This window comes from Panthera onca, chromosome B4 (genome assembly GCF_046562875.1).
Source record: "Panthera onca isolate mPanOnc1 chromosome B4, mPanOnc1 haplotype 2, whole genome shotgun sequence".
Classification (NCBI taxonomy): Eukaryota; Metazoa; Chordata; class Mammalia; order Carnivora; family Felidae; genus Panthera; species Panthera onca.
The window spans coordinates 126,927,617-126,951,764 of NC_138345.1; the positions used below are offsets into that span (position 1 = coordinate 126,927,617).

The 24,148-nt window shown below is 50.8% G+C and overlaps 1 protein-coding gene and 2 long non-coding RNA genes across 4 annotated transcripts in view; 2 read left to right on the forward strand and 1 right to left on the reverse strand.

The window, feature by feature from the left end:
- Positions 1-5,152: 5,152 nt before the first annotated feature.
- The window catches only part of SYN3 (synapsin III), a 465,237-nt gene continuing 446,241 nt past the window's right edge, over positions 5,153-24,148 (reverse strand). For both annotated transcript variants that reach the window (XM_078449497.2, XM_060656504.3), the window contains exons 10-14: positions 19,915-20,017; positions 15,429-15,563; positions 14,502-14,589; positions 8,384-8,675; positions 5,153-5,413 (exon numbers count right to left, since the gene is read on the reverse strand). In XM_078449497.2, coding sequence (XP_078305623.1) covers positions 5,281-5,413; positions 8,384-8,675; positions 14,502-14,589; positions 15,429-15,563; positions 19,915-20,017 — 751 coding nt within the window. In that variant the 3' untranslated portion in view covers positions 5,153-5,280. The remainder of the gene's footprint in view (positions 5,414-8,383; positions 8,676-14,501; positions 14,590-15,428; positions 15,564-19,914; positions 20,018-24,148) is intronic.
- LOC132693828 (uncharacterized) lies at positions 11,958-13,987 on the forward strand. The gene is made up of 3 exons (XR_009616981.3): positions 11,958-12,018; positions 12,117-12,221; positions 13,424-13,987. It is a non-coding gene; the product is annotated as an uncharacterized LOC132693828 (long non-coding RNA).
- Positions 15,819-19,925, forward strand: LOC132693827 (uncharacterized). Its single transcript, XR_009616980.3, has 3 exons — positions 15,819-16,218; positions 16,461-16,701; positions 17,416-19,925. It is a non-coding gene; the product is annotated as an uncharacterized LOC132693827 (long non-coding RNA).

Genomic DNA, 24,148 nt, shown 5'->3' on the forward strand with positions numbered 1-24,148 from the left:
GTCCACCCTTTTCTACTTCTACATCCCTCCGTGGCCATCTGTGCTGTTAGGTTTGCACTGTGTGGGTATGTGTGCGGCGGGAGGATGTAGTGATGACCAGAAGCACCAAATCCTGTAAAACAACGAGTCTGCCAAGTGTCCTTTTTGAATGGTTCTCGAGAGGTCTGGGAACTGCTGGTGTCCCGTGGATGTGGGTGCTGCTTTCTGACACCTCACCTGGGACTTCCTGGCCAGTGCAACACATCTCTTAATTGAGAGTGTGTGCCACACGCCTAACTCCTCCAGCAGTTTGTTCTAAATTCTTAAGACAGCCTCAAAGCTTTTCCTCTTGGACACCTACAGTTATGGTTAGAAGCTTGTAAAACCCTACATTCTCTTCATTAGGCTGAGACTGTGGAGCTTTATATATTGCTGGTGCGTCACGAGCATGAAGTCATGGTTTGGCAGCAGCACGTCCCCTGCGCGACTCTGTGACCATCGCTGAGAATGTTGTGGAGGCAAGCTCGTTGAGAGCGCCGCGGTAAGCGTTTTGGGAAGATGCGGTTCTCCATTGGCTTGTAGCCTTAACGGCTTCCTGTGGCCCCGTGTTTTTCCCTTTAGTTATTTTTATTAATGGGAGCTTGCCCTTTTTCTCCCCCTTCTCTTTATAAGTGAAAGCTATGGTTTGGCAAGGCTGGACATCAAATCATGGGAGGTATCCTCTCCTTCCAGTGTAAGGTTTTGGGATTCCTCATGTAAAGGCAGTTGCATTCTGTCCTCTCTCTGTCTGGCCTGGTGCTCCAGTTCCTGCGATCACTGCTTAGCCCCGTATCTCTGTAATTCTTATTCTTTTTTTTTTCAACTTTTTTTTTTTTATTCATTTTTGGGACAGAGAGAGACAGAGCATGAACGGGGGAGGGGCAGAGAGAGAGGGAGACACAGAATCGGAAACAGGCTCCAGGCTCCGAGCCATCAGCCCAGAGCCTGACGCGGGGCTCGAACTCACGGACCGCGAGATCGTGACCTGGCTGAAGTCGGACGCTTAACCGACTGCGCCACCCAGGCGCCCCTCTGTAATTCTTATTCTGATGGAGCTGGACACTCCTCCCTCTGCTCCCTGTGCTGGGGTCCCGGGGCCAAGGTCGGCTTTCCTCCTTCCCTGGGCAGTAGCTGCCAAGAGCCAACTTGCTTCTGCCTTAGACTCCATAAAGACCGTAGACAGCAAATACTTCAACTATAGGAGTTTGGAAACGGAAATTACAAGCAGGAGGACCAATCAAAACACAAATGATGGGAAACAAAAGGGATTTTAAAAGATTCACGCACACGCACTGTAGAAGGAGCATTCAGTTTTTGATTGGTCTTCCCTTCAAGGGACACCCCCCTGACTTCCAAGAACCATGTCCCAGCCATTTTCGTCTTTCTCTCAGCTGGGGCCAATCGAGAAAGAGAGAGAGCTCTGAACCCAGCATCTAAGAGTCCCAGTCTCCTCTAGCTGGGCTGCATATTCTGTCTGCGGAAACACAAGGGAGGCTCTGTGCCCTTTATGCATTGTGTTTGGTTAATGGACCAATCTGACTTGCTTGTTGCCCAAACTTCCAATTTGTCTCCAACCAAACTCCAAGTGGCTGCCTTCTCTTAGAGTCTTAATATTAGACTCAAAGTCTCAATTTTATCAGTGACTGTGTGGGAGTCGGGGACAGTTAGTAACCAGCCGGCGTGCTCTCCAGGATAAAGAAAAACATGCGATATGAGAAAAGTGCTCTTAGGCCCTGAGCTACTCCTGCATATAACTCAGCCACTGCTTGGATCTGCCAGGCTGACTTAACCGGCCTAAACCCTGACTCTGACCTTTCACCAGCGCTAAGCACTGAAAGCAGAACGAACCACTGACCTGCTTTATGTAGCTGAATAAAACACCAGCTGTCTGCTCCCCAGACCTGGGAGGGGCCGGGTTCCGAAAGGAGGCGGTGTATCTGCGGGCCAGGGCTGTTTGTGAAGCTCTGGTGTGTGCTGTGTGCCGTGTCTGGAAGGGGCTCCTTGGCCCTGGGTCTTTGCTGTACAAGCCTTGGCGTCGTCCTGGCCCACGCCACAGCCTCTTCTGACTGAGGCTGATGTTTGGCTCCCAGCCGTGGCGGCTCTGAGGCCCCCCCACCTCCATGGTCAAGTGCACTACGGGGGATGCCTCATGGCCCCCCTGATTCTGCTCACCTCCGTTCCTTTTCACACTCAGTTTAGAATCTGAGACCTCTTTCTGAGGCTAAACAAAACAAAACAAAAAAACGCCGTAGATTTTCTTCAGTTTATCTCATTTTACTATTATATGGGTTCACTTCTGTTCCTGGGCAAGTGACTTCCTCACACTGACACTCTTGTAAAGACTGCCCTTTTCTCCAGCCTGAACACTTTGTGTACATTTCATTAGTTTCCTAGTTTTCTAGGAAGGCCAACCTAAAACATGTCCTGAACACCTGTGTGCCAAGGAACGTGCCCTGTGCTTGACTCACGTAGCAAATTCACGAGACACCCACGCCGGCTTGCCTACCCCGTGAACTCCTTCCACTGCAGACTCCGATGAAAACTTCAGAAGGTAGCTGGTGTTTAGGCTCCTGGGCTGTGCCACTGTATTTGTTACCATGTGAGTGAAGGCCCTTCCTCCCTGCCCCACCAGCAGGGACTGATCGTCAGGAGGGAGTGCGGTAACGATGGAGAGAACACAGAGAGGCCATGGAAGAGCGAGGATATGCATATTCAGTGTCCCTGGAAAGCTGACTTCACACCTAATTAAACTACAGCACCATCTTGCCATGGTGAGAGGGGGAAGACCTGGACCGAGTTATTTTCTCTGGCTGATGGCAGTGTCCCCTGAAGCTGCATCCTTAAATCCCCGTTCATTGTGCTACACCCTTGGCACCCATGGTTCAGCCTCACCAAGTCAGCCTGGAGGGAAAATGCCAGCCTTTCTTTGGGTCAAAGTTGTGCAACAAAGCAAAAACCAAACCACCTGTCAGAATCTCTATAGAGTGACTCCTTTACTCCCTTCTTTTTGCCCTTTCCCATTCAAAAATGTCACAGCTATTAAAGGTTAAGTGTTTGGAAGGAACACGTGTTAGCCTATGTGTGGCAACAGTCCATTTTGGGGGTCTATGGTCTCTGCAAGACCATTCCTGTTCTCTACATTCACACTCAGACCAGTGGGGAAATTGACTCAAATGTGCCGGTTATAAACTAGTGTTAGGTCATGGATCACATGTGTGCACGGTTATAAATATCAGGATGCCTGGCCTGATTAAAAAAAAAAATCTTGTGCTACTGTAGTGGGAGCATCTGGGAGTTACAGCTTGAATGTTGAGAAGTTTTTAGGGACAAGGGACAGAATATAAGAAAGTGGGAAAATGTAAGCCGCGCAGTCACAGTTGGCGGAGCCACGAATTTTCGCTCAGCGAAGGAGTGGGTGCCTGGCTGTAAAGAGCCCATACCAATACTGAGCTCATGCAGGGGGCCTTCCCACTGAGCTCAGCTCAGGGCTGCTGGTCTAACTTCAATTTGCACACAAAATACTTGGGGAGACTGACAAAGACAAGGGTCTGGGCCTTATGACCAGAATTCTGCCTCCTTTGCTCTGAATTGAAGCTAGCTGTGCCCACGCTTTGAGAAACTTTGTCCAGCCTATGACCACTCTGTTGTGTGTTTCCAGTTGTGTTTTATTACTATGTGAGAATCAGGTGACCTTGACTTTTTCCGACCTTAATCTCCAATGTACAAGAGCAGTGGCTGCCTTAGGTGTTTTCTATGCTCTTGATCTCCCCAAACATGCCTCCATGATGTCACACCTTGCCCTATAAGTTGTCCCTGCTCCTTTATTCAGAATGCAGCTCCACGCCACGGACACTTTCATTGTTACCTCCCTCTCTCCTCTGTGACCAGGGAGGGAGAGACATGCCTCAAGTCGCAATGTAGGCTGTAAGGGGAGAGTGTGGTGGCTACGTTCAAATGTCCTGGGCTCTTTTTGGGACCAGGGGGCTGGTTCTGGCACCTACAATGTTTCTAGCACCGGGCACGTGGTGATTTGGGGGCAGCCCTGCACCCCATCTGGTCATGGGAAGCAGTCCGATGTAGGGAAAAAGCTTTGGAAAGGGAGTCACGGCATTGCCCAGCCCTGTAGCCCACTTGTTCTGTGAAGTAAGCTTGGCTTAAGCAAGGTTCAATCTCGTTTCTTCACTGCAGGAATTCCAAGAGCCTTTGACACGTAATGTGTACTACCCATCTCAAAACAAGAAATACAAAGTATTGCCTAAACATGTTTGACCATGGGACCCTTTTGTACCTGAGTCACCTACCAAAGCCTTGCTGTAAACCGTTGGTGAAATGCCAACCTGGAAGTTACCACCACTTCGCTTTCTCAGCCTGTGTTACTGATCTCCTGATTCTCTCCGGTTCCTCATATGTCCTTGAGGAGGGAACAACATTTCTGGCGGGAATTCGGGGAGTTCTTGGTGGTGTAACACAGAATGGGTGGAGAAACCCTGACCTGACTCCTTCCTTGGGAAGTTGAGGGCATCTTCTTTTGGGAACTAGGGATGATTCGTAGAACTGTCGTCTGCTCTTGGCTGTCCAATCTGGGGGTGAGCAGCACTTCAGGATTTCCTCTCCATTTCTGTTGAGCTCTGAAAGGCCCCACTTGTTACACAGGATCTGATTTCATTCCACTGTTCTTAAGATCCCACCGGGAGCCACATGTGATGGACCTTTGCCTTTCTGGTCTGAGGGGTGATCGAGCCTGGATGGAGCTAGCATGGGTAGGTAGTATGTTCCCCTGGCTGGGCTTTTCTCCTTTTGTTTGCAAAACATGGTCAAAAGATTATTGCCTCCTATGTTGCTGAGGTCCGACTATAGTGTCTGCATTTGATGGAGGTGAGGCAAGGCCTGGAGGGGACCTTCGCCTGAAGGCGAGCAAAACACTAACAAGAAATGTGAAAACTAGCCACACACAGACATTTCACTTGGTTATCTGAGGCAGGGGAGCAAGCATCTGGGTGGGCAGGGTGATGTGATGCCGTTAGGGCCTGATTTGATGAACCCGGAGGCTCTCAAAGGCCCACCACTCGGACGATGATGCTGGAATGTCATGGTCAAGGGAGGTGGGAACACATATAGATACTCAGTTCCTGGATCAAAGGCATTTAGAGAGTATATTCTCAGGCCCTCCATTCTGTTCCCATCGGGAACCAAGGCCGAGAAGGAAGAGAGGCAGGAAAAGGGAGAGTGTAACAGCACTCCCCTGTCCCAGCCCGGACAAGGTTAGTCAGAGAACAGGCTGGCAAAGGACTTCCTCAGGTTGCGGATGGTTTCAGCCTTGGCCTCGTCTTCACTTGGGGTCCCGCGCTGAGAGGTGTCAGATGTACTGAGGCTGGTAGTCAGGGACTGGGATTTGCTGAAACAGAAAGGCAAAGGGGGTTGGGGGTGACAAGGCCTGGGAAATGAGTCACAGGGCTTGCCCGGAAGCCAAGCTGGGTGAGCCCAGTCATCACGCTGATAGGATGACCGGAAACCTGGCATCCCAACGCTTACATGATGCTGACTGCATCACACACATTCTTTAACCTGCAAGGTGGTTATCAGTATCCTCCAATTTTAGGTACAGAAATTGGGGCTCTCAGTGAGTAGCAGGGGAGTGCCCGAGGATCACATTCGTTCCAGCAAGCCGGGCTGCTCGCTGGCAGGTGTTACTAGACAGCAGCTTGACCACTCTCGTGCCTCCGCGCACAAACCTGTGGGGCCGACCGTAAAGTGCTGTATCAGCATCGGGTGGTGGCTGCTCCTCCTGTACTTTCTGGCACGAGTTTGGGAATCAGGAGGCCCGTGTTCTGGACCCCGCCCTGCCATCTGACCCCTCTGGCCTCGGCAGGTGGCGTACTGCTCAGGGCCTCTTTCACCTCATCGGTAAAAAGGACGGCTGGTCTTGGGGCGCCTGGGTGGCTCAGTCGGTTGAGCGTCCGATTTTGGCTCAGGTCATGATCTCGCGGTCTGTGGGCTTGAGCTCCACGTCGGGCTCTGTGCTGACAGCTCAGAGCCTGGAACCTGCTTCGGATTCTGTGTCTCCCTCCCTCTCTCTGCCCCTCCCCTGCTCATGCTCATGCTCTCTCTCTCTCTCTCTCCCTCTGTCAAAAATAAACATTAAAAAAATTTTTATTAAAAACGGAGGGCTGGTCTAGCCCACCCTCAGGCCTCTTCTCTGTCACTCTGGGCTTCACTTCCTGCCTTTCCCGTGAAGCCTTTGCTGCAGCCTCTGGCCTGCTTCGGGATTCTCAAGGTGTCCACTGTTTGAACCTTTGTGCCAACCTAGTGCTAGGTGACAGGGCTGTGGAGAGGGATGTGATTCGGGCCTTGCCCTCAGGAGGCTCACATTCTAGTGGAGGTGATAGACACAGGAAGAGGTGATACACATAGGCCCCAAGCTTAAGAGATCCACACATGGTCTTGCCATCACCATACAGGTAGAAGCACAGAGAAGTTGCGTAATGCTTTTGAGGTCATGCAGCTTTTAAGTGGTAGAGCTGGGATTGGAACCCAGGCAGTCTGACTCGAGTCTGTGCTGTCAACCACGATGCCATATTGCCTGGAGGGACACTTGCTAATATCTATCAAATGGAAAATGCATTCATCCTTTGATCCTACCATATCATCGCTGGTGCTTTCTCCACAGCTGAGCCTATCCACCTGACAAACAGTGTGTGTTCAGGGTTGTTTGCCGCCGGCTTCTCTGTAAGAGCCAACCAAATTTCTCTTTGTGGTGGGTTCGATCACAGTACAACTATACAGTGGCATACGATACAGCTGTGAAAAGGGGAAAATGTCAATGGACGCAGTGGATGAGCTTTAGGATTTACTGTTAAATGAAAAAAGCAAGGAGAATGGTGTGGATAGTAAGTACTGCCGTTTGTCAAAAGTGGGGGAGGGAAGCAACATACATTTTTGTACTTGCATGAGGAATACACAAGGAACTAGCAAATGTGGTCACCCCTGGGGAGCAGGGGGCCGGAGAGCACTGGCCGGGAATGAGATGGGAGGAAGGTTTTTCAGTGTGTACCTTTGATGTCGTGTAGATCTTTGAACCGTGTGAATGCATCACCCATTCAGACGCATCCTGGTTAGCCCGATCCGTGGGCTGAGTGCCCTGGGTTCAATTCCAGCTCTTCTACTCACCAACAGTGGAGCTTCGGCAATTCATCTCCTCCTCGTTTGTAAAATGCGGACAGTAATAGTTACTAACCCCTATGCTTGTGAGAATTAAAAAACCCCAACCAAGTGAAGTGCTTGGCAGGTGGTAAGCGGACAGTGGGTGCTAGGAGCGAGGCTCTGTTTCTGCACGTTAGTGCTTGGCGGTGAAGGAAGGAAGGGAGGGGCTTTCCCAAGAAAACACAGCTGGGACTCTCTGACCTCAAAGCGAGAGATGGGCTTCAGAAGGAAGGGGACAGGTGTGTGTCGTGATGTGTCGTTTACAGACATGACGTGACGGCAGTGGTTCCTCCTGGGGTCTAGCCTTTTGCAATGTGCTTTGGAGGCCCTCTTACCAAGAGTCTATATGGCCACATAGGTTGCTTTGACCCAAAACGCATGATGGGATAAATGACATTGTGTGGCTTCAAAGCCGGGCCCAGGCCTTTGAGGCTTCTACTTTTGCTCTTCTGGGATGGGATTCTACCATGCGAGGAAGTTGGGTCCAGCCTGCCGGAGCTGGTGGCCTGTGGAGAGACAGGCCCCACTGACAGCAGATGTGTGGTAAGGAAGGCCATCTTGGACCATCCAGCCCCAGTTAAGATGCCAGATAACTGCAGCCACTTGAATGATCCCAGGAGGGTAGTGTTGCTGGATTTAGTAAATAAAAGTCCAGGATACCTAGTTAAATCTGAATTTCAGTTGAAAAACAAATCCTTTTTCCAGTATAAGTATCTCCCATGCTATATTTGAGGGTATACTTATACTCAAAATTATTCATTGCTTATCTGAAATGCAAATCTCACCGTGCCTCCTGTATTTTACCTGGCAACTCCACAGGAGAGACCAGCAGGAGAATCTCCCAGCTGATCCAGACTCAGAATAAATTGCTGGACCAAAAATTATGAGCGAAGAAAATGGTCGTTTGCTTAAGCTGCGGTTTTGGGGGAGGTTTGTTATGTGGCAAGAGATAACTGATGAGTATGTATCTGGAGGGTCGTGGTGGGAGCCAAGCTGTACTCTGACCTCCTGGGCCCTGCCTGCCATCCAAGTTCCATCCTCCGACCCACTGACAGTCTGGGTGAGGCCTCAGTGGGTCTTCCTTGGTCTCTGAGCCCCTGAGTCAGCCAAGCTCTGCCCGCACCCCTACCCCACCCTCTACCCTGCCGGATCCCAGAGCACCTACTTGAGATGAGGGTGGGGTGGTGCTGGCTTCTTGGAGTCTTCCCCCTGTTGGGAGGCACTGCGGCCTTGAACGGGGGGCCGGGGCTGTGAGGCGAGGGGAGCGCCTGGCTTGGCGGCCTGGTTTGGAGAACTCCCGCTGGATGCCCGGGACAGCTGTGGTGAGCCTGGCGATCTCTGCTGCTGTGGAGACCCCGACGGGGAGCTGAGGGGCTGCTGGCCTTGCGGGGAGAGCCTCTGTTGGGAGGGGCTCCCGGTTCGCGGGGGCTGAGGAGACTGAGTTTGGCGAGGGCCCCCTACAGGGAGAAAAATGATTACGTTCAAGTTTTTCTTGAGATAAATATGGCTGTGCACAAATATTGCTTCGAGGATGTTCACTGCAGTTTTTTTTATAACAGCGAAAAGCTGAAAACAGTGTAAGTGCCCAATCGGAGAACTGATCAGGAACATTAAGATACATCCATGTAATGGAATACCCTGTGGCTATATTAAATGATATAGAACAGTGTTGATAATATATGCTAAATACATACTGCTAAACAGAAAAGGCAGTTTACAAAACAACATATGGTTTTATTCCATTTTAGCACATACGTATATAGCTATGTAAAAAATAAAGACTGGAGGGGTGCCTGGGTGGCTCAGTTAGTTAAGTATCTGACTTCGGCTCAGGTCATGATCTCACGATTCGTGGGTTCGAGCCCCGCATCGGGCTCTGTGCTGTCAGCTCAGAGCCTGGAGCCTGTTTCAGATTCTGTGTCTCCCTCTCTCTCTGCCCCTCCCCTGCTAGCACTCTGTCTCTCAAAAATGAATAAAAACGTTAAAAAATTAATAAAAAAAATAAAGACTGGAAAGTTGTCCACTCAAACCGTGTGTCTCTAACTTTAACGCGCACATGAATCACTGGGGGGATCTTGTTAAAATAAAGATTAGGATACGGTAGGTCCGGGAGAGTGTTGTGGACTGCATTGTGTACCCCCACATCCCCCCCCCCCCCACATTCATATTTTGAAGTCCTCATCCTCAACGTGACAGTATTTGGAGACAGGGCCCTACGGGAACTAACTATTGTTAAGTGAGGTCATAAGGGTGGGGCCCTCACCCAATAGGACCTGTGTCCTTAGAAGAGACAGAGACCCCAGGGGCCACACAGAGGAAAGGCCATGAGAAGACAGTGAGAAAGCATTGTCTGCAAGCTATGGAGAGAACTTTCAACCCTGCTGGCACCTTGATCTTAGACCTCTAGCCTCCAGAACTGCGAGAAGATAAATGTCTTTTGTTGAAGCCACTCTGTGGCATTTTGTTATGGCGACCCAGGCAGACTGCTCCAGGTGGGGTCTGGGATTATGCATTTCTAGCAAGTTCCCAGGTGATGCTTCTGCTCACCACGCTTTGAGTAATGAGTCAGTGCTGAATGATTACAAAAGTGGTGGGGTTAATTCTCTTTCTTTCGCTCACGGATGTTTTCCACACTGAAGATGCATTACTCTTGAGACAATAGATTACTCCTTCCCTTTTGATAGCTCTTTAAACTTTTCTAAGAACTTTCAAAGGCAATATGTCATTTGATCTAGAGAGAGGCTGGTAGGGAAGATACCATCCTTCTTGTCACATAGAGCTGGAAACTGAGCCTCCTCAAGGTCTCCTAACGAGAAAAGAGTAGCTGCAAAGAGCTCACAGGGGTCTTGGCTTTTCCCTCTCACCGCACAGAGCATGGAGACTTTCACCTACAAGCAAAGGGGCATCACAGGCTTGGGGACATTTTAGCCACCGAGAAATGACTTCGAGCAGGGTTCCAAGGCTCCAAGCAAGGCGCTCTCTCCTCATCTGCGAAGCCTGAGCATCAGGGCTGCTGTGAATTGCATTTTGCCAAAACAGACTGGGACCTGCTCCTGGGAGAACGGGGTACCCCGTGGCTCTCCCTGCTGTGCTTGTTGAGATCACTGTGGACAGGTTAGGAGACTGGAGTTCAGAGGGGCTGGAGCCTGTGTCTGTGGCCCTTTGCTCATACTGATTTCTACAAGTCTTACTGAGCACACCTGAGTCTGAGGCCTTGGGCTCGGCCTCCTCACAGTAGTGCTCTGGGTTAGGCATTATCATCATCCCCACTTGAGTCCCAGATACGCTGCGACTTGCTCAAGGTGTCACTTCCAGTAAGGGGACGAGCCAAGATTCAAACCTGCATCTCTCTGACTCAAAAGCTCTGTTTCATTTTCTCTTTCTTCCTTAAACAAAAAAACCCCAAACAAAAATCACAAAACCATGCTATGCAGGGTGGCCCTGAGTCCTCACATCTTTGTGCAAGTGAAAAAAGGCACTCTCCTCCAGGGGAGGACATCTCTGAGCCAGGTGCAGGAGGAGGGGGGACTTGACTTCCGCTGACCTCTGCCCTCAATCATCGCAGCTGGCACATTACACCATACTGGCTCCCGGAGCCCCAGTTCTTAACTCCTGTCTTGCGTTAACTTGACTGAGTTTTCTCTGGTTCCTGGGCCCTGGCTTGTAAAATGAGGCCCTCGGACCAGCCGCCGAACATCCGGCCCCATGTGAACATTCTTGCGAGGCTGATGCGGCACTTTCTACGTCGGATTGAACTGAAGTATCGATTTAGCAACTGATTGCACGTGGCCTTGATCTGCTGTTCGCCGCTTTTGTCGCTGTATGTCCCAGTGGGTTGGAGAACCCATTGATCTCAAACACCTATAGGGCCAGGCAGGTACATAAATAAATGAAGCAGGCAGGTGTCCAAAAAACCATATGGCTTTAACATTTTTTCCTTGAGATAAAAACACAGTTCAGGGAACTCTAAAGAGGCGCAAGCTGAAGAAAACTGCACTTGATGCTACAGCCCTGTGAAAGAGACAACAGGGAGGAGCAGGGCCGGAGGCGAATGGCAGAGTCCTGTCGTTCACGGGAGCCCAGTGACTGCAAGTCAGCAGGCAGCTGCTGAGGAGGGACACAGGCACGTTGTTTCTAGAGCTTCTGCTCTATCTAGAGAACCTGGGAATGGAAATATTTGTGCAAAACCTCCTGGTTTCTAAATGCTGGCTTACTCTTCTATGTTTGAAACCTGTGTCAGGTTAGGAGTGCCTGGGTGGCTCAGTCGGTTGGGTGTCCGGCTTTGGCTCAGGTCATGATCTCACAGTCTGTAAGTTTGAGCCCCGCATCAGGCTCTGTGCCGACAGCTCAGCCTGGGGCCTGCTTCAGATCCTGTGTACCGACCCCCCTCCGCTGCCCCTCCCCGACTCACCCTCTGTCTCTCTCTCAAAAATAAATGAACATTAAAAAAAAAATTTGGGCGGGGGGATGCCTGGGTGGTTCAGTCGGTGAAGTGTCCGACTTCGGCTCAGGTCATGATCTCACGGTTTGTGAGTTCAAGCCCCTCGTCGGGCTCTGTGCTGACAGCTCAGAACCTGGAACCTGCTTCGGATTCTGTGTCTCCCTCTCTCTCTCTCTCTGCCCCTCCCTCCTTCTCTCTCTCTCTCAAAAATAAATAAACATAAAAATAACCCCACTGCAGGTCAAAGAAAACATCTGTTTTCTACTTTTAACTTAATTCTCCCTGTCCCCTCTCCTACCCCAGGGCCAGTAATATCTTGGAAAATCTGGATCCTCGTTCATTCATTTATTAACTCTTTGGTGAGTCCCTATTATCCACCTGGGATTCCTCAAGAGACACTGTACTTATTTCTTTCAGCTTCTTGGCGAAGCAAACAATTTTGTATTTTTCATTTCAGCACATACAGAAAACCACTGACTTATACAGAGAAAGTATTTGCCGAAGCACAGGATTGGTGCTAAAAAATTATGAGGTTCACTAAAAGAAAAGTTCACTTTTTACGGTGAGTTCAAAACAAGTTAATTAACTAGCCTTGTTATTTTTAATCTGAGTGTTAATCCAATGAGCGTTTGCTTTAATTATCTTAATTGGCTTTAAATGGATTGTTTTTCAACTCACTAATAGTGTGTTTAGCCTCATGTCCCTTAAAATAATATCTCTTTATCAAGCATGTCTGTACTCTGGGCCGGAGAGGAAACCAGAATACAGTAGCTCTCTGTTTTAAAAGTGCTCTGTTCAAATGTGTTTTAAAAAGTAAGTCCTGGGGCAGAGCGGGAAAGGAGAGGGCAGGGCAGAGGCACAGCCAGGAGCCGGGCAGCGGGATGAATAAATCATTTTTGAACACTTATAATGATAGAATTATCGCCAGGCAGGAGGGCATTGGGGCTGCTTATAAGGATTGTTAATGGTAATGATCATTAAGAGCAGCATGTATATTTTAATTGTTAATAAGACACATTTTTGATAGTAAGTTTTTAACAGTAAAAGTCACATAGTTATTAATAGTAAACTATTAGTAGTAAGAACTAACACCTACTAAGCATTCCCTTGTGCCAGACACCTTGCTAAGTGCTTCACCTACATTATCTCTTGGACAGCTGCCCATAACTAAACGAGGGAGCTGTTATATCACTGGGGAAACCAAGGCTCAGAGAAAGCATGTAACTTGCCTAAGACCGCAAAGGTACTGAGACGTAGAGGTGGATTCAAAACCACATTTGTTGGGGCGCCTGGGAGGCTCAGTCGGTTAAGTGTCCGCCTTCGGCTCAGGTCATGGTCTCGCAGTTTGTGAGTTCAAGCCCAGCGCCGGGCTCTGTGCTGACAGCTCCGAGCCTGAATCCTGCTTCTGATTCTGTGTCTCCCCCCACCCCCGCCTGTCTCTCTCTGCCTGTCCCCTGCTCACACTCTGTCTCAAAAATAAATAAACATTAAAAACAAAAACACATTTATCTGCCTAGAGAAGAAACCCCATGTCCATTTACACAGTTATGTAAGTTACACAATTTCCCTTTTCTTAAATACCTTCTGCTTTTCTGGGAAGAGAAGCAGACACAGGAAGGATGGATGGGGTGCTTTAAGACCTGTGGAAGAGGAAGCCATTTAATGCCCAAGGCCGATTTTTCTAAGAAACAATGAATATGTTACTTTAGTAACAGCGACTGGAAAGGCCACAAAATGTGAGAGTAAAGCTTTTTCTTCTGGTAGGTTCCTAGCAGATTCTTAAAGAGATTGCCGTGAAACTGCCTGGCGGGCTTCTTGCTGTAGAGCTGCCCCGGAGATCCAAGCTGGCGCTAGAGCAGTGAACGTGTTTGGCGTCTGGAAGGTTCTGACTGCAAGAGAGGCGGTGGGCAGGTCTTCTCTCCGGGCCCCGCAGGTGAGAACGCCCAGGTCACGACATTTTGTGACAGTTATTGCCACGGCTTCCTCTCATAAACTCATCAATAGTTCACCCATTCTCTAATAAATGGCAACATTTAGACAGTAATGCTGGAATATTTTTTGAGGAAGAATAATTTCAATAAACAGTTATATATAATATTCCGTTTTTCTTTCTCACTCTGGCTGGTTGCTCATAAATCTACAACCAGGTACCACTGATGGCTAAGAAACAGAAACCTGCAGGGCGCCTGGGTGGTTCAGTCAGTTGAGCGTCCAACTTTGACTCAGGCCATGATTTCACGGTTTGTGGGTTCAAGCCCTGCGTTGGGCTCTGTGCTGACAGCTCAGCACCTGGAATCTGCTTCTGATTCTGTCTCTCTCTCTCTCTCTCTCTCTCTGCCCCTCCCTTGCTCACACTCTGTCTCTCTCTTTCTCTCAAAAAATAAACATTAAAACATTTTTTTTTTATAAAAAAGAAACAGATGCTTGTTCAAAGATCTGAAAGGCCATATTTGTAAACCTGCATTTTCTCGTGCTTCCTTGGGCAAAGCCTCAATGTCCACCTCTGCAAAAAGGAAATACTGATGGTTTTCACTGGGGAGTGATTGGGAGATAAAAAAGAAAAAAAAAGGAAAATAGAGGGGAAAGTCCCTTGCACAGTGCCTGGCACCTATGAAGCACTCAGTGACTTCACCTGTCTTTCCCTTCTTCATTCCTGACTTATTGGGGTGACAGACCTCACATTCTCACTCATTCTGCGCACAGAGTGAGCACACATACTCTGTGGATAAAGTGTTAGGATGGATTTTCCCAGAGTACCTTCTGGAAACCACACATGGATCCCTCAGTGCATTTGGACATCCTCACTACATAATTTCTCTTGCTGACTTGTCATGGGGCTTACCTTGTGTGGGTGGGCGTGGCTGGGGCTGTCCAAGTGGAGGTCCCAGCTGGGCTGGCCCCGGCGATTTTGCTGGTTTCATCTGTGGAGCCTAGAGCAGGAGAGAAGAGAGGCCTGTTGGGATTGCCGCAGCCATTTGCTTCCCGGGTGGGAGGGCAGGATTTACAAAGATCTTTTTATTATTGGAGTAAAACTTACATAAAGTGCACAATTCTTAAGTGCACAGCATAGCGGATTTTTACATGTGTATACATCTGTGTAACCACCACCCGAGTCAGGACAGAACCTCCAGTGGAGACGGCTACCCCATGCCCCTTCCCAGCCAGCAACCCCCTCCGGTAGAACCATCCTTCCCACAGCTATTATCATGGATTTGTTTTTGTGGGGGAGGGGTGGGGGTGGGGGAAAGCAGGTTTTGAGATTTGCTTTTCCACAAAACTGAGAGCTAGCAAATTCTTTGGAGAATGATCGAGGGAGCTTGTCGAGGTTGGGGCAAGGAGAAACAGAAGACACAATAGTCTCTATTGACCGGGGCCCTGGGAACACACAAAGGGCACGTGTGTATACACACCCGTGCGTGCACGCACACACCCACACGCGCCCGCTGCTCCCTGCGCAGGCCCAGGAATGAGGGCACAGAAGGGACAACTGGCTTCTTATGTTCATAATCTCTGCCCACCAGTGCGGTTGTGACAAGGCTTTCCTCCCTCTGATGGTGGATGGGGGAAGGTCTCCTCGGAGCCCCCCCAAACTCCCCTGTCCGGGACAGGGTGCAAGCTGTCCAAGCCCAGCCTCCATCCACACCCCATTCCTTTCTCCCCAGAGTGCTTCCATTCTAGGGGATCTCCTTTGGATCCAGGGGCTCCCCATTCCCAGACAGCCCAGCATTTCTCATGGCCATGATGTCTCCTGCGCTCCCGGAAACCTCACCCAAGGCCTCAGGGGTGAGGGCACTGTGCCCCCTGGTATCAGGAGTTGGCTCATTTTGGAGACCACGAGGTCGGCCATCAGCTGTTTGTCCTCTTCCACGTGCTCTCCAATCAAGGGCATTGAGCTGTCCATCACCTGCAGAGAGAAAGGAGGCTTGGGGCAGTGCATCCCAGAAGGGCTGGCACGGCTCAGGACAGAAGTGACCACTAGATGGTGATGTTGTCCATGCAAACACCCAGCCCAGTGCCTCCAGCTGGGAATGATTCCTGTGGAGACACCCAGATCCCTGCAGTTCAGTCTAAATCAACTCTCTGGATCCAGTTCAATTCAGCCTACATTTGTTGGGCTACAGAAATGTGACCAAGGGCCAGGAAGGCTTTGCTGACCTTTTCTGCTCTTTTCTTTGGGGAGCCAGTCTCCGCCCCGTCTTTTCCCACCTTGGCTCCTGCCCAGGCTTGGGGCTGACCTCCTGAACTTTGGCCCAAGGTCAAGGCTTTCACAAGGCCGGAAGCAGTGAAGGTGGGGGCTCAATTATGACCAAAAAATGACATGGGCTGGAGTTGACCCAGGGTTCAGAGAGAAGAGGAATGAGGAAAGGCCTGTTTTCAGAGGCTCTGGGAGGACATATGCCTGGAGGGAATGGCCTTCTTCTCAAAGGAAGCAAAGTGCTTATATTGAGAGAGGTCCTGAGAGATCCTATTTGCTCATCCTGCTTTTTTTTGCAGATGGGGAAACTGAGGCCTAGCAATGGGAAGGGACTTGGCCAAAGTCACACAGGCCAACCATCCAGGTGATTCCTTGGGCACGGGCAGCTGTAGAAGGTCTAGAAGGGGAGTGAGGCCTAGGTGGGCTCTCTCTCCCTTCCTCCACTGTAGGAATCTAGCCTGTTCACTCATCCCACGCCCACCAAATGCACTGCATTGTTTCCCCTCTTCCCAAGCTCTGGACTCACCAGGTTCTCTCTTCTGACCAGGTCCTTGTGTATACCATTCTCTCCTCTCACTCTTTACTTAAGTCCTTCTCATTCTTCAGGGAACACCCAGCTAAGCCCTTCCTCTCTCTGAGTAACTTCTGACCGGCTGCTCATCTGTCCTCCCGCTGTCCTCACTTTGGCTGCCCCGGTGGGGAGCTCACCCACAGTGCTGACATCTCCTGGTTACTTGTGTCTCTCCAACTGGACTGTGAGTCCCTGAGGTCAGGGATGGGCCCTGTGTCCTGTTCCACAGATATGCCCTCAATAACGACTACGGTGGAGGGATGAAAGATCCTTGCAGTAAGTCCTGCTCATCACGATAAGTATACTAATAAGTACTATGTTTTATTAAGCACTTACTATGTGTCAGGCACTGTTCCAAGCACCGGGTGTGGAGGATCTCATACAAATCTCAGAGTAGCTCTTGGAGGTAAGTACTATTAGTATCTGCATCACAATGATGAGGAAACTGAGGGTCAAAGAAGTACTAAGTTCAAGGACACAGGACTAATAAGCCACAGTCCTTCCCTTTGTCACTGAGCACTGAATTAGCTCTCTGGGGTGAAAATCAGGATGGGAACCTGGAATCTGAGCCTATGTTCTACTACCGACTTGCTGTGTGATCTTAGGCAGGTCACTTTTCCTCGGTGGGCCCATGTTTTCCTCAACTGTAAACTGAGGGGTCTGTGAAGATGCTTCCGGCTGGGACGTTTAGGGCTCTGTGTGTAAAGTACCCACTGTGGTTGGGAAGCTGAAAAGCAAACTCAAGGATGCGTATGTTGATTCTAGCACAGTCCTGAAAACTGTCCTCAAATTGAGCTCCTTGTGGGTTGGGGCCTGAGTTCTTGGCATCCCAGATCTCAGTGCCCGGCACACAGACAGCCTCTCGGTCTATGTGGGCTGAACTGAGTTCTAACTGTGGAGTCTGTCTAAATGTACACAGGCCTGTCCTTTCTCCCCCTGACCCTACCCACCCTTTTCTGTTCCGGTTTCTGTTTCCTACATTCCCTGCAGTGGAAAACAGCCGCCACAAGGAACCTGAGGTCAGAGCATTTTGGAATCCCCATGGTGGACAAAGCCAAAGGAAGTGGACACTCTGGTCTCCCCAGGGAAACATTTTTCCAGTGAGCAATATCATTCCCTGGACAGGCCATGGAGGACAAGTTCAAGGGTCTTTCCCCCGAGTGTTTCACTGTGAGGATCTTCATAAAACATGAAGTACAAACTTCACGTTCTCACCACAGAGGTGGCTGAAGCAAACAATATTTTGGGTCTCTTCTGCCTTTTTTTTCTCGACTGGGGAAAAATACCTTTTGTCTCCGTGGTAGCAAAGTTTCTCGTCTCCCTTGACCCCACTGTAAACCCAAAAGCAAGGGAAACAACTCTGCAATGTTTCTGAGAGAAAAAACAATCTGAAAAGTCATGTTTTTTGTTTTTTTTTTTCCTCCTGGAACATTGTGAGAAGTTGTTTTCTTGTTTTTTAAAGTCCAAACCCACTAATTTTGCTTTAAAAAAAAAAAAATGTAAGAGGGCTTTCATCCCTGACCCTCTGAATGTCTGGAGGCAGGGAGCCTGGGCCCACGAGTACAGACTTTTGTTTCCTAAGAACAAAAGTTGAGGAAACTCAAGATAGGCAAGAGCTCTCGGGGCAGAGAGAATGCGGGAGAAAAGGGGCTACGCTCACAGGAGGGAGGGGAGGGGAGTCAAGGAGTCCTTCCTCCACGATTGCTGTCGCCTCTCTGGATGGAAGCTCTAGGAGGAAGGGTCCCTGCTACCATGTTCACTGCTCTATCCCCATCACCTGGCTTGGGGTCTTGTGCCCCACACAGAAGCTCCATAGCGGAGGATGGATGAATGACTGAGTGCCACTGCTGAGTTCATGGCTGGTGGTCCCTGTGAGCTGATGCAGAGGCAGGAGGGACAGGAAGGGTCTCAACAGATGCAAATTCTCAGGCTGGGGGTGGGGGGGGCGCTTCGTCCACCCTTGGTCCAAAGCTCCCAGGGCACCCTCAGGAAGGCGGGGCACTCGTTCCTCCGGGATGCAGCCTGGCTCAGAAGCAAGTCTGCACACCAGTACTGCTCCTGACTCCTCCAAGGCCTCCTCTGGGAAGGGGCTACTGGAGGAGTTTCAGCTATGGAGGGAAAGCAGTTCCTGGACTTGAGAAGAGCTGTTTTCCGGAGCAGGATGGAACCTGCAAAAATAGACGCAACTCATCCTGGGAGCTTCCTGGCCTCTCCGGGGAGGGTGGAGGGACTGAGTCCATCCTGGACTCCCTCCCCTTCACCTCCAAGGGTGGCCACTCCTTGGGCACGGTGCGGATGCCCTCCTGGCACGGCTGGCAGTAAACAGCGGGACTCCCACCCATGGGGTCACCTGGGCCTGCCGCGCTGCGGGTCCGGGGGAGTGGCAGGCACGTGGGCCCAGAGGACTGGCTGGCTCCTGTGGTCACCCCAGCCATGTGCTTCCCATTAGCCGCCCACAACCCGGGGAGGGGGTGGCCGCAGGGCTCTCCCTCACGTGTCTTGGCCTTGTGTCAGCGCCGCCCATCCGCTGTGGTTTGAAGAGAAGGCCATGGAAAGGGAGCCTTGGAAGGGGCTGTGGGGAGTGTGAATGTGGAGATGTTGGGGAGCAGTTGGGGAGAGAAGGGAGAACTCTGAGGCCAGAGGGGCATTTTCAGGGAAAAGCAGTGGAGAGCCACAGCTATGTCGGGGGGAGGCATGACAGGGGAGGGAGGTGGGGTGAAGGGGGAGGCTGTGGGACCCGCAGGGATGGGGCAGGGAGGATCCTGCATGAGAGAGGGGATTGTGGATTGGGGGAGGCATGGACAGGAAGTCGGAGGTGAAGGAGAGTATGGGGTCAGAGGTATGTGGGTAGGTGACAGTCCTGGAGGGCGGCAGGGGTTGTGGGACAGATTCTGGAACCCGCAGCCGGTCTCCAGCCTCTCTCTGACAATGACATTTCCCTACGTCTTTCCTTCACTCACAGGCCCGCAGGCCTGAGTTCCCTTTCCTAACTTTCAACGTCCTCTACTGCTTGTGTCTCATCCTTCTTCCCCACCAGCCTGGACACCGCATGTCGGTCTGGTTCACAGCTCTGTCCCCAGAACCAGACCCATGCCTAGCCCTGGGGAGCCCCTAAGGACATGTTTGTTGAGCGAACAGACGATGGACTCTCTGCATGGTGATGAGGGGAGTGTGTCCTTCTTATATGCTTGGACATAGAGAGTTTCAGAGACCCAATGGGACACAGTCTTGCTGACTCTTGGTAATGCTCTTTCCCTACCATGAGGCCCATGGGTTGTCAAACTTCATGTCCAGAGCACAGAGACTCTAAACGCTATTGCAGGTGGAGATGGGGAGGGGTGTGAGGCTGGTGGGGGAGAAGCCTCTGGAGCCACATGTGCCCAGGCCATGAGCTGGGACACAGCCAACCATGCTGGAGACCACACTTGGATTCCTTCCCTCTGGCACTCTGGCCCAGGAGCTGGACCAGGCCAGGAGGACATCCCTCACCTCAATGATGTAATCTCTGCCGTCCTTGCTGTGGACGGCCTTGACAGCACAGATGTCCAGGCCGCCAAACATTTCTGAGCAGCTGTCCACCCACAGCCTGTACCTGCAGGGATGGACAGACAGACAGTGAGTGTGGGGGGAGAGGGCAGGAAGAGGGAGCAGAGAGAGAGAGGCAGGGACAGATAGGGAGACACAGAGAGACACATGGACCAACAGGTCCCAGTACAGACAGTGACACACATGTATCCATTCAGAGATGGAGAGAGATGGTCAGAAATAACAAGAGACAGTGATGCAGTAAGAGAGACAAAGGCAGAGACACAGAGGGAGACAGAGAGGCAGTGGGAGAGACAGAATGGGTATACAAAAAAAGCAGAGACATAGATGGATAGAGAAAGGGACAGAGAAAGGGAGAGAGAATACAAAGGGAGACAGGAAGCAAGAGAGAGGAAGAATGAGGGTAAGAAGGAATGAGGGGTGAGGGAGATCTCAGAGACCTGCCCCTCGCCCCCACCCCAGGACCTTGCTGGCTCCCTTGTAGTGGAGAGCTTACCCGGTCTCCATCCGGAGCCATCTACTCCTGCAGCCCTTTTCCCTTGGGAACGCTGCTTGAAGGGCTCAGCAATCCCTCCCAGGCCGCCCTCCAAGCCCCGGCGACCATGCTAGATGAGAGCCTAGGGGGGACAAAGGGTGCATTCTCCCCAGATCCTGGGGCGGGCAGACAGGGGAGCCTGGCAGGCTGCTCTCGCGGCTGGGGCCTGGCCCTCCGGACCCAGTGCTTTTGTTCCCTTTCCAGCCACTTGATGGCTGCAAGGCCAGTTTGCTTTGCAGGGGAAAGATCTCAACGCTGGACTTTGACCCTGCAACAAGGGGATGGTTGTATCTGGAGAAGTCTTCCCCGGGCTTGCACTTGGCTTCCCTTGTGGTGGCTGGATTTGGGAGTCACAGGGGACTTTGTGTCAATGTTCTTGCTTCTCTCCTCACCCTCCAGGGTCACACGGGGCACTCCTGCTCTGAGATCTATTTGTGTCTCTGAGCCAAAAGGCCTGGATGAGGAGAGATCATGGCTGAAGCGCTCTTAGAACCAACTCTCTCATCTTAACCGCCAATGCCCATGGAGGCCCAGAGAGGGAGAGTGGCTTGGCCAGGCCACACAGCAAGACAGTAATAGAGCCAGGATTACACAGATCTCCCGGCTCCTAGCTCTCAGTTTTTGCATCCAGCTGTAGCAAGGAGCATGTGAGATCACAGAAAGAAAAGGAAGGATGGAAACTCATGGCTATTGAGCCCCTACAGGCCTTCTGCGGGGGTTGACCCTTCTTTCTCTCTCTAACCCCAACCACAACTCTGTCAGGAAGCTTTAGCCCATTCTTACTGATAAGGAAACTGAGGCTCAGAGAGGTTAATCAGCCACTGTACTGGCTTCCAAACCTAGAGTCTGTCTGATTTCACAGTCCAAGCAAGCCACCCTTCCTCTCCCTTGGGACACATTGCAGCCTGTTCTCCCTCAGCATGGGATACCAGTGACCTGGGGTCTTGCTATTAATTTCCTCAATAGTTTTGGGTCAGCCTCTTCCTCTTGAAACCTCAGTTTCCCTATCTGAAAAATGGGAAGGTCTAGGTATGATTCTAGTTGTGCATCAGAGTCGCCAGGAGAGTTGAGCACACAAACACAGAGTAAACATTCAGATTTGGGGGCCCTGCCCTACGTTAGCATAATCTCTATACGTTTTTAAAATTTCTCCTGTGATTCTCATGTGCAGCCCCAATTTGAGGATAACCTTTGGTCCTCAGAGCTCTAAGGGCTCCCCGGGCTCTCTGACCAGGGTTCCTGTATCTGGCACCAATGGCTAACTCCAGTTTAGGAAGACCTGTGCCCTAAGACACACTCCTAAATCAGGTGTCTTCTCAAAGGAAGATGGAAGTCTGGACCAAGACCAGTCTGTAGAAAACTGGTTTCTAGAGGCTGTTTTCAAATGATGAATTTCTGGAATAGCTACTGGCCGCATCCCATGGGGCACAGCTCTCCCCACTCCCCGCCTTCCCAGGTCCAAGGAAGGGACTTCAAGGGTGGAGCAGTGTGGGAGAGCCTGGAGAACATGGGCCCATAGTCCCCTCCAGCCAGGTGGGACTAGCACCAACCAAGCCATATTATTGGTTTTGCCAAGGAGTCAGGCTACCTGGCAAACAGGCCAGGTGGAAAGAGGGCCAAGGGAAATTTATGGGCCCCCAGAGATTTTCCCCTGTGGAGGTGGGATTGGGGAGTTCTGTCCCAGGTTCTGGGAGTACTGCCCATGGCTTTACAGAAGGTAAAGTGAATTCAGGCCTAAGTGGACTCATGCCTATTGTAGGCTCTTGAAGGAATAGCTCAAGTGGCTTGGAACTGTGCAGTTAGGGATATGGTGGCCTTCTGGAGTGATTTGTGAGCAGCTCATGAGGCATGGCGAAAGGCTGGGCTCACGATCTGGAAAGGCCACGGAGAAAAGGACCATGATGTCCCATGAATGCTCATTGGGGGAAGGAAATGATTGCCTCAGACCAGATGATTCAGTTGTGCAAGGTAATGAGCACACTCTCCCCTTCCCTGAGACTAGTTGGCACAGGTGGGTTCCAAGATTGAAGGCCGCAACTGCCACCTGGGGCTGCCATGGGCCACTTCTGTGTTAGGTACAGAACAACCCCCTCCCATTCAGCACTCTGGCTTATTACCTCCACTGAACAGTTGCAGAAGTTCACAGAGGTTAGTTAACTTACCCTAGGGAACATAAGTTGGCAGGGACAGGACCACTCACTTTTGTTCACATCCTGCTTCTTCTTAGAGCTCCAGAGCCATAAGTTCCACGAGGGCAGGGACCGTGTCCATCTGTCTGCCACCATTTTCCCAGGGCCTAGCTCAATAACGCTCCCAGCTGGTGCTCAATGGATAACTGACAGAGAAGTGAAGGAAAGCCTCCCAATTCCTACTCATTCTTTACAGGGGATTGTGTTTCCACCTCTTTCAGGAAGCCTTCCCTGATCTCACCCCTTCTTGCATTGGGTGCCCCTTCTCTGTGCTCCCTCTGCAAGCACCTAAAGCTCGCTTCCACCCCGACATACCACACTCTGTCTCTACCTTGATTGGGGAGCCGGGACTGTTGTTTTAGTCTGCATAACATTCATTTTCCCTCCTATCCTTCCTGATGTTCCTTGGCATCCTACCCCTTCCTGTCTCCCCCAGTCATTCCTGCTATAGCCACCTGATCCCACCCTAATCTCCAGGGGGCAGAGAGGAGACAGAGGCCTATTGAATCACAGCGGTGTTGTTTTCTGGGCCATAGGGACTGGTTCAGGGATGGTCATGTGACTCAAGGCAGGCCAATCAGTGAATAAGGCTCAATTTCAGTTTTCGGTTGAAATGTCTGAGAAAGAGGAGTTTTGTCCTGTGGGACTTGACATTCAGGATGGGAGCCTGGAGCCACTATGGGCCACCAAATGAGTGTACTGTCCAGAATGAAGCCAACATAGAACAAAGCTGAACTGAGGTGTGTAGAATGAGCTTTAAAGTCTTACCTAGTGCTGCACCTCTGGAATTTTCATTGCCACAAGTCAACAAATCCCCCTTTGTCTCTGACAAATGATGTTTGTGTTCTGACACTTGCCAAGGTCACACAGTCTCTAAAGGGAAGGGCTGGATCTTTTCATCTTGGCCTCCTCAGTGCTTGGCACAACATGGCATGCAGTAGGCACTCAATAAGTGTTCATTCAATGGATCTTTCTGACCCCAAAGCCCACACTCTATCCACTCTCATTGCACGCCTACACGCAGGTCAGCTGGCTTGCAGGAAAGAACGTGTGTGTGTGCTGCTGGCCCTGGTCGTAGGTGACTGGCCCTTGCTCAGCTGAAGGGAGCTCCCAGCAGTGTTTACAGGCAGAAAGACCTGAGGGACCTTCAGCCAGAGTGCACATACCACATTCATGATTCACTGGAAATACCCTCTCCCTCCTGACACTGAGATGGAGATAAGTCAGAGAGAAGAAGAGTGGACATTCCAGTAGCTCTGGTGCCCTAATAAGGATGCTTTCATGTACCTGTGAGAGCACAGAGGGGACTGGTGAGGACTCCCTGCTATCTCTGCAGTAGCTGGGCAGGGCTGGAAAGACCCTTGGACTTGGGGTTAAGACATCTCAGCTCTGTCATTGATGAGTTCTGTGACCCTGGACAAGTCACCTTCCCTCTCTGAACTGTCTTCTCCCA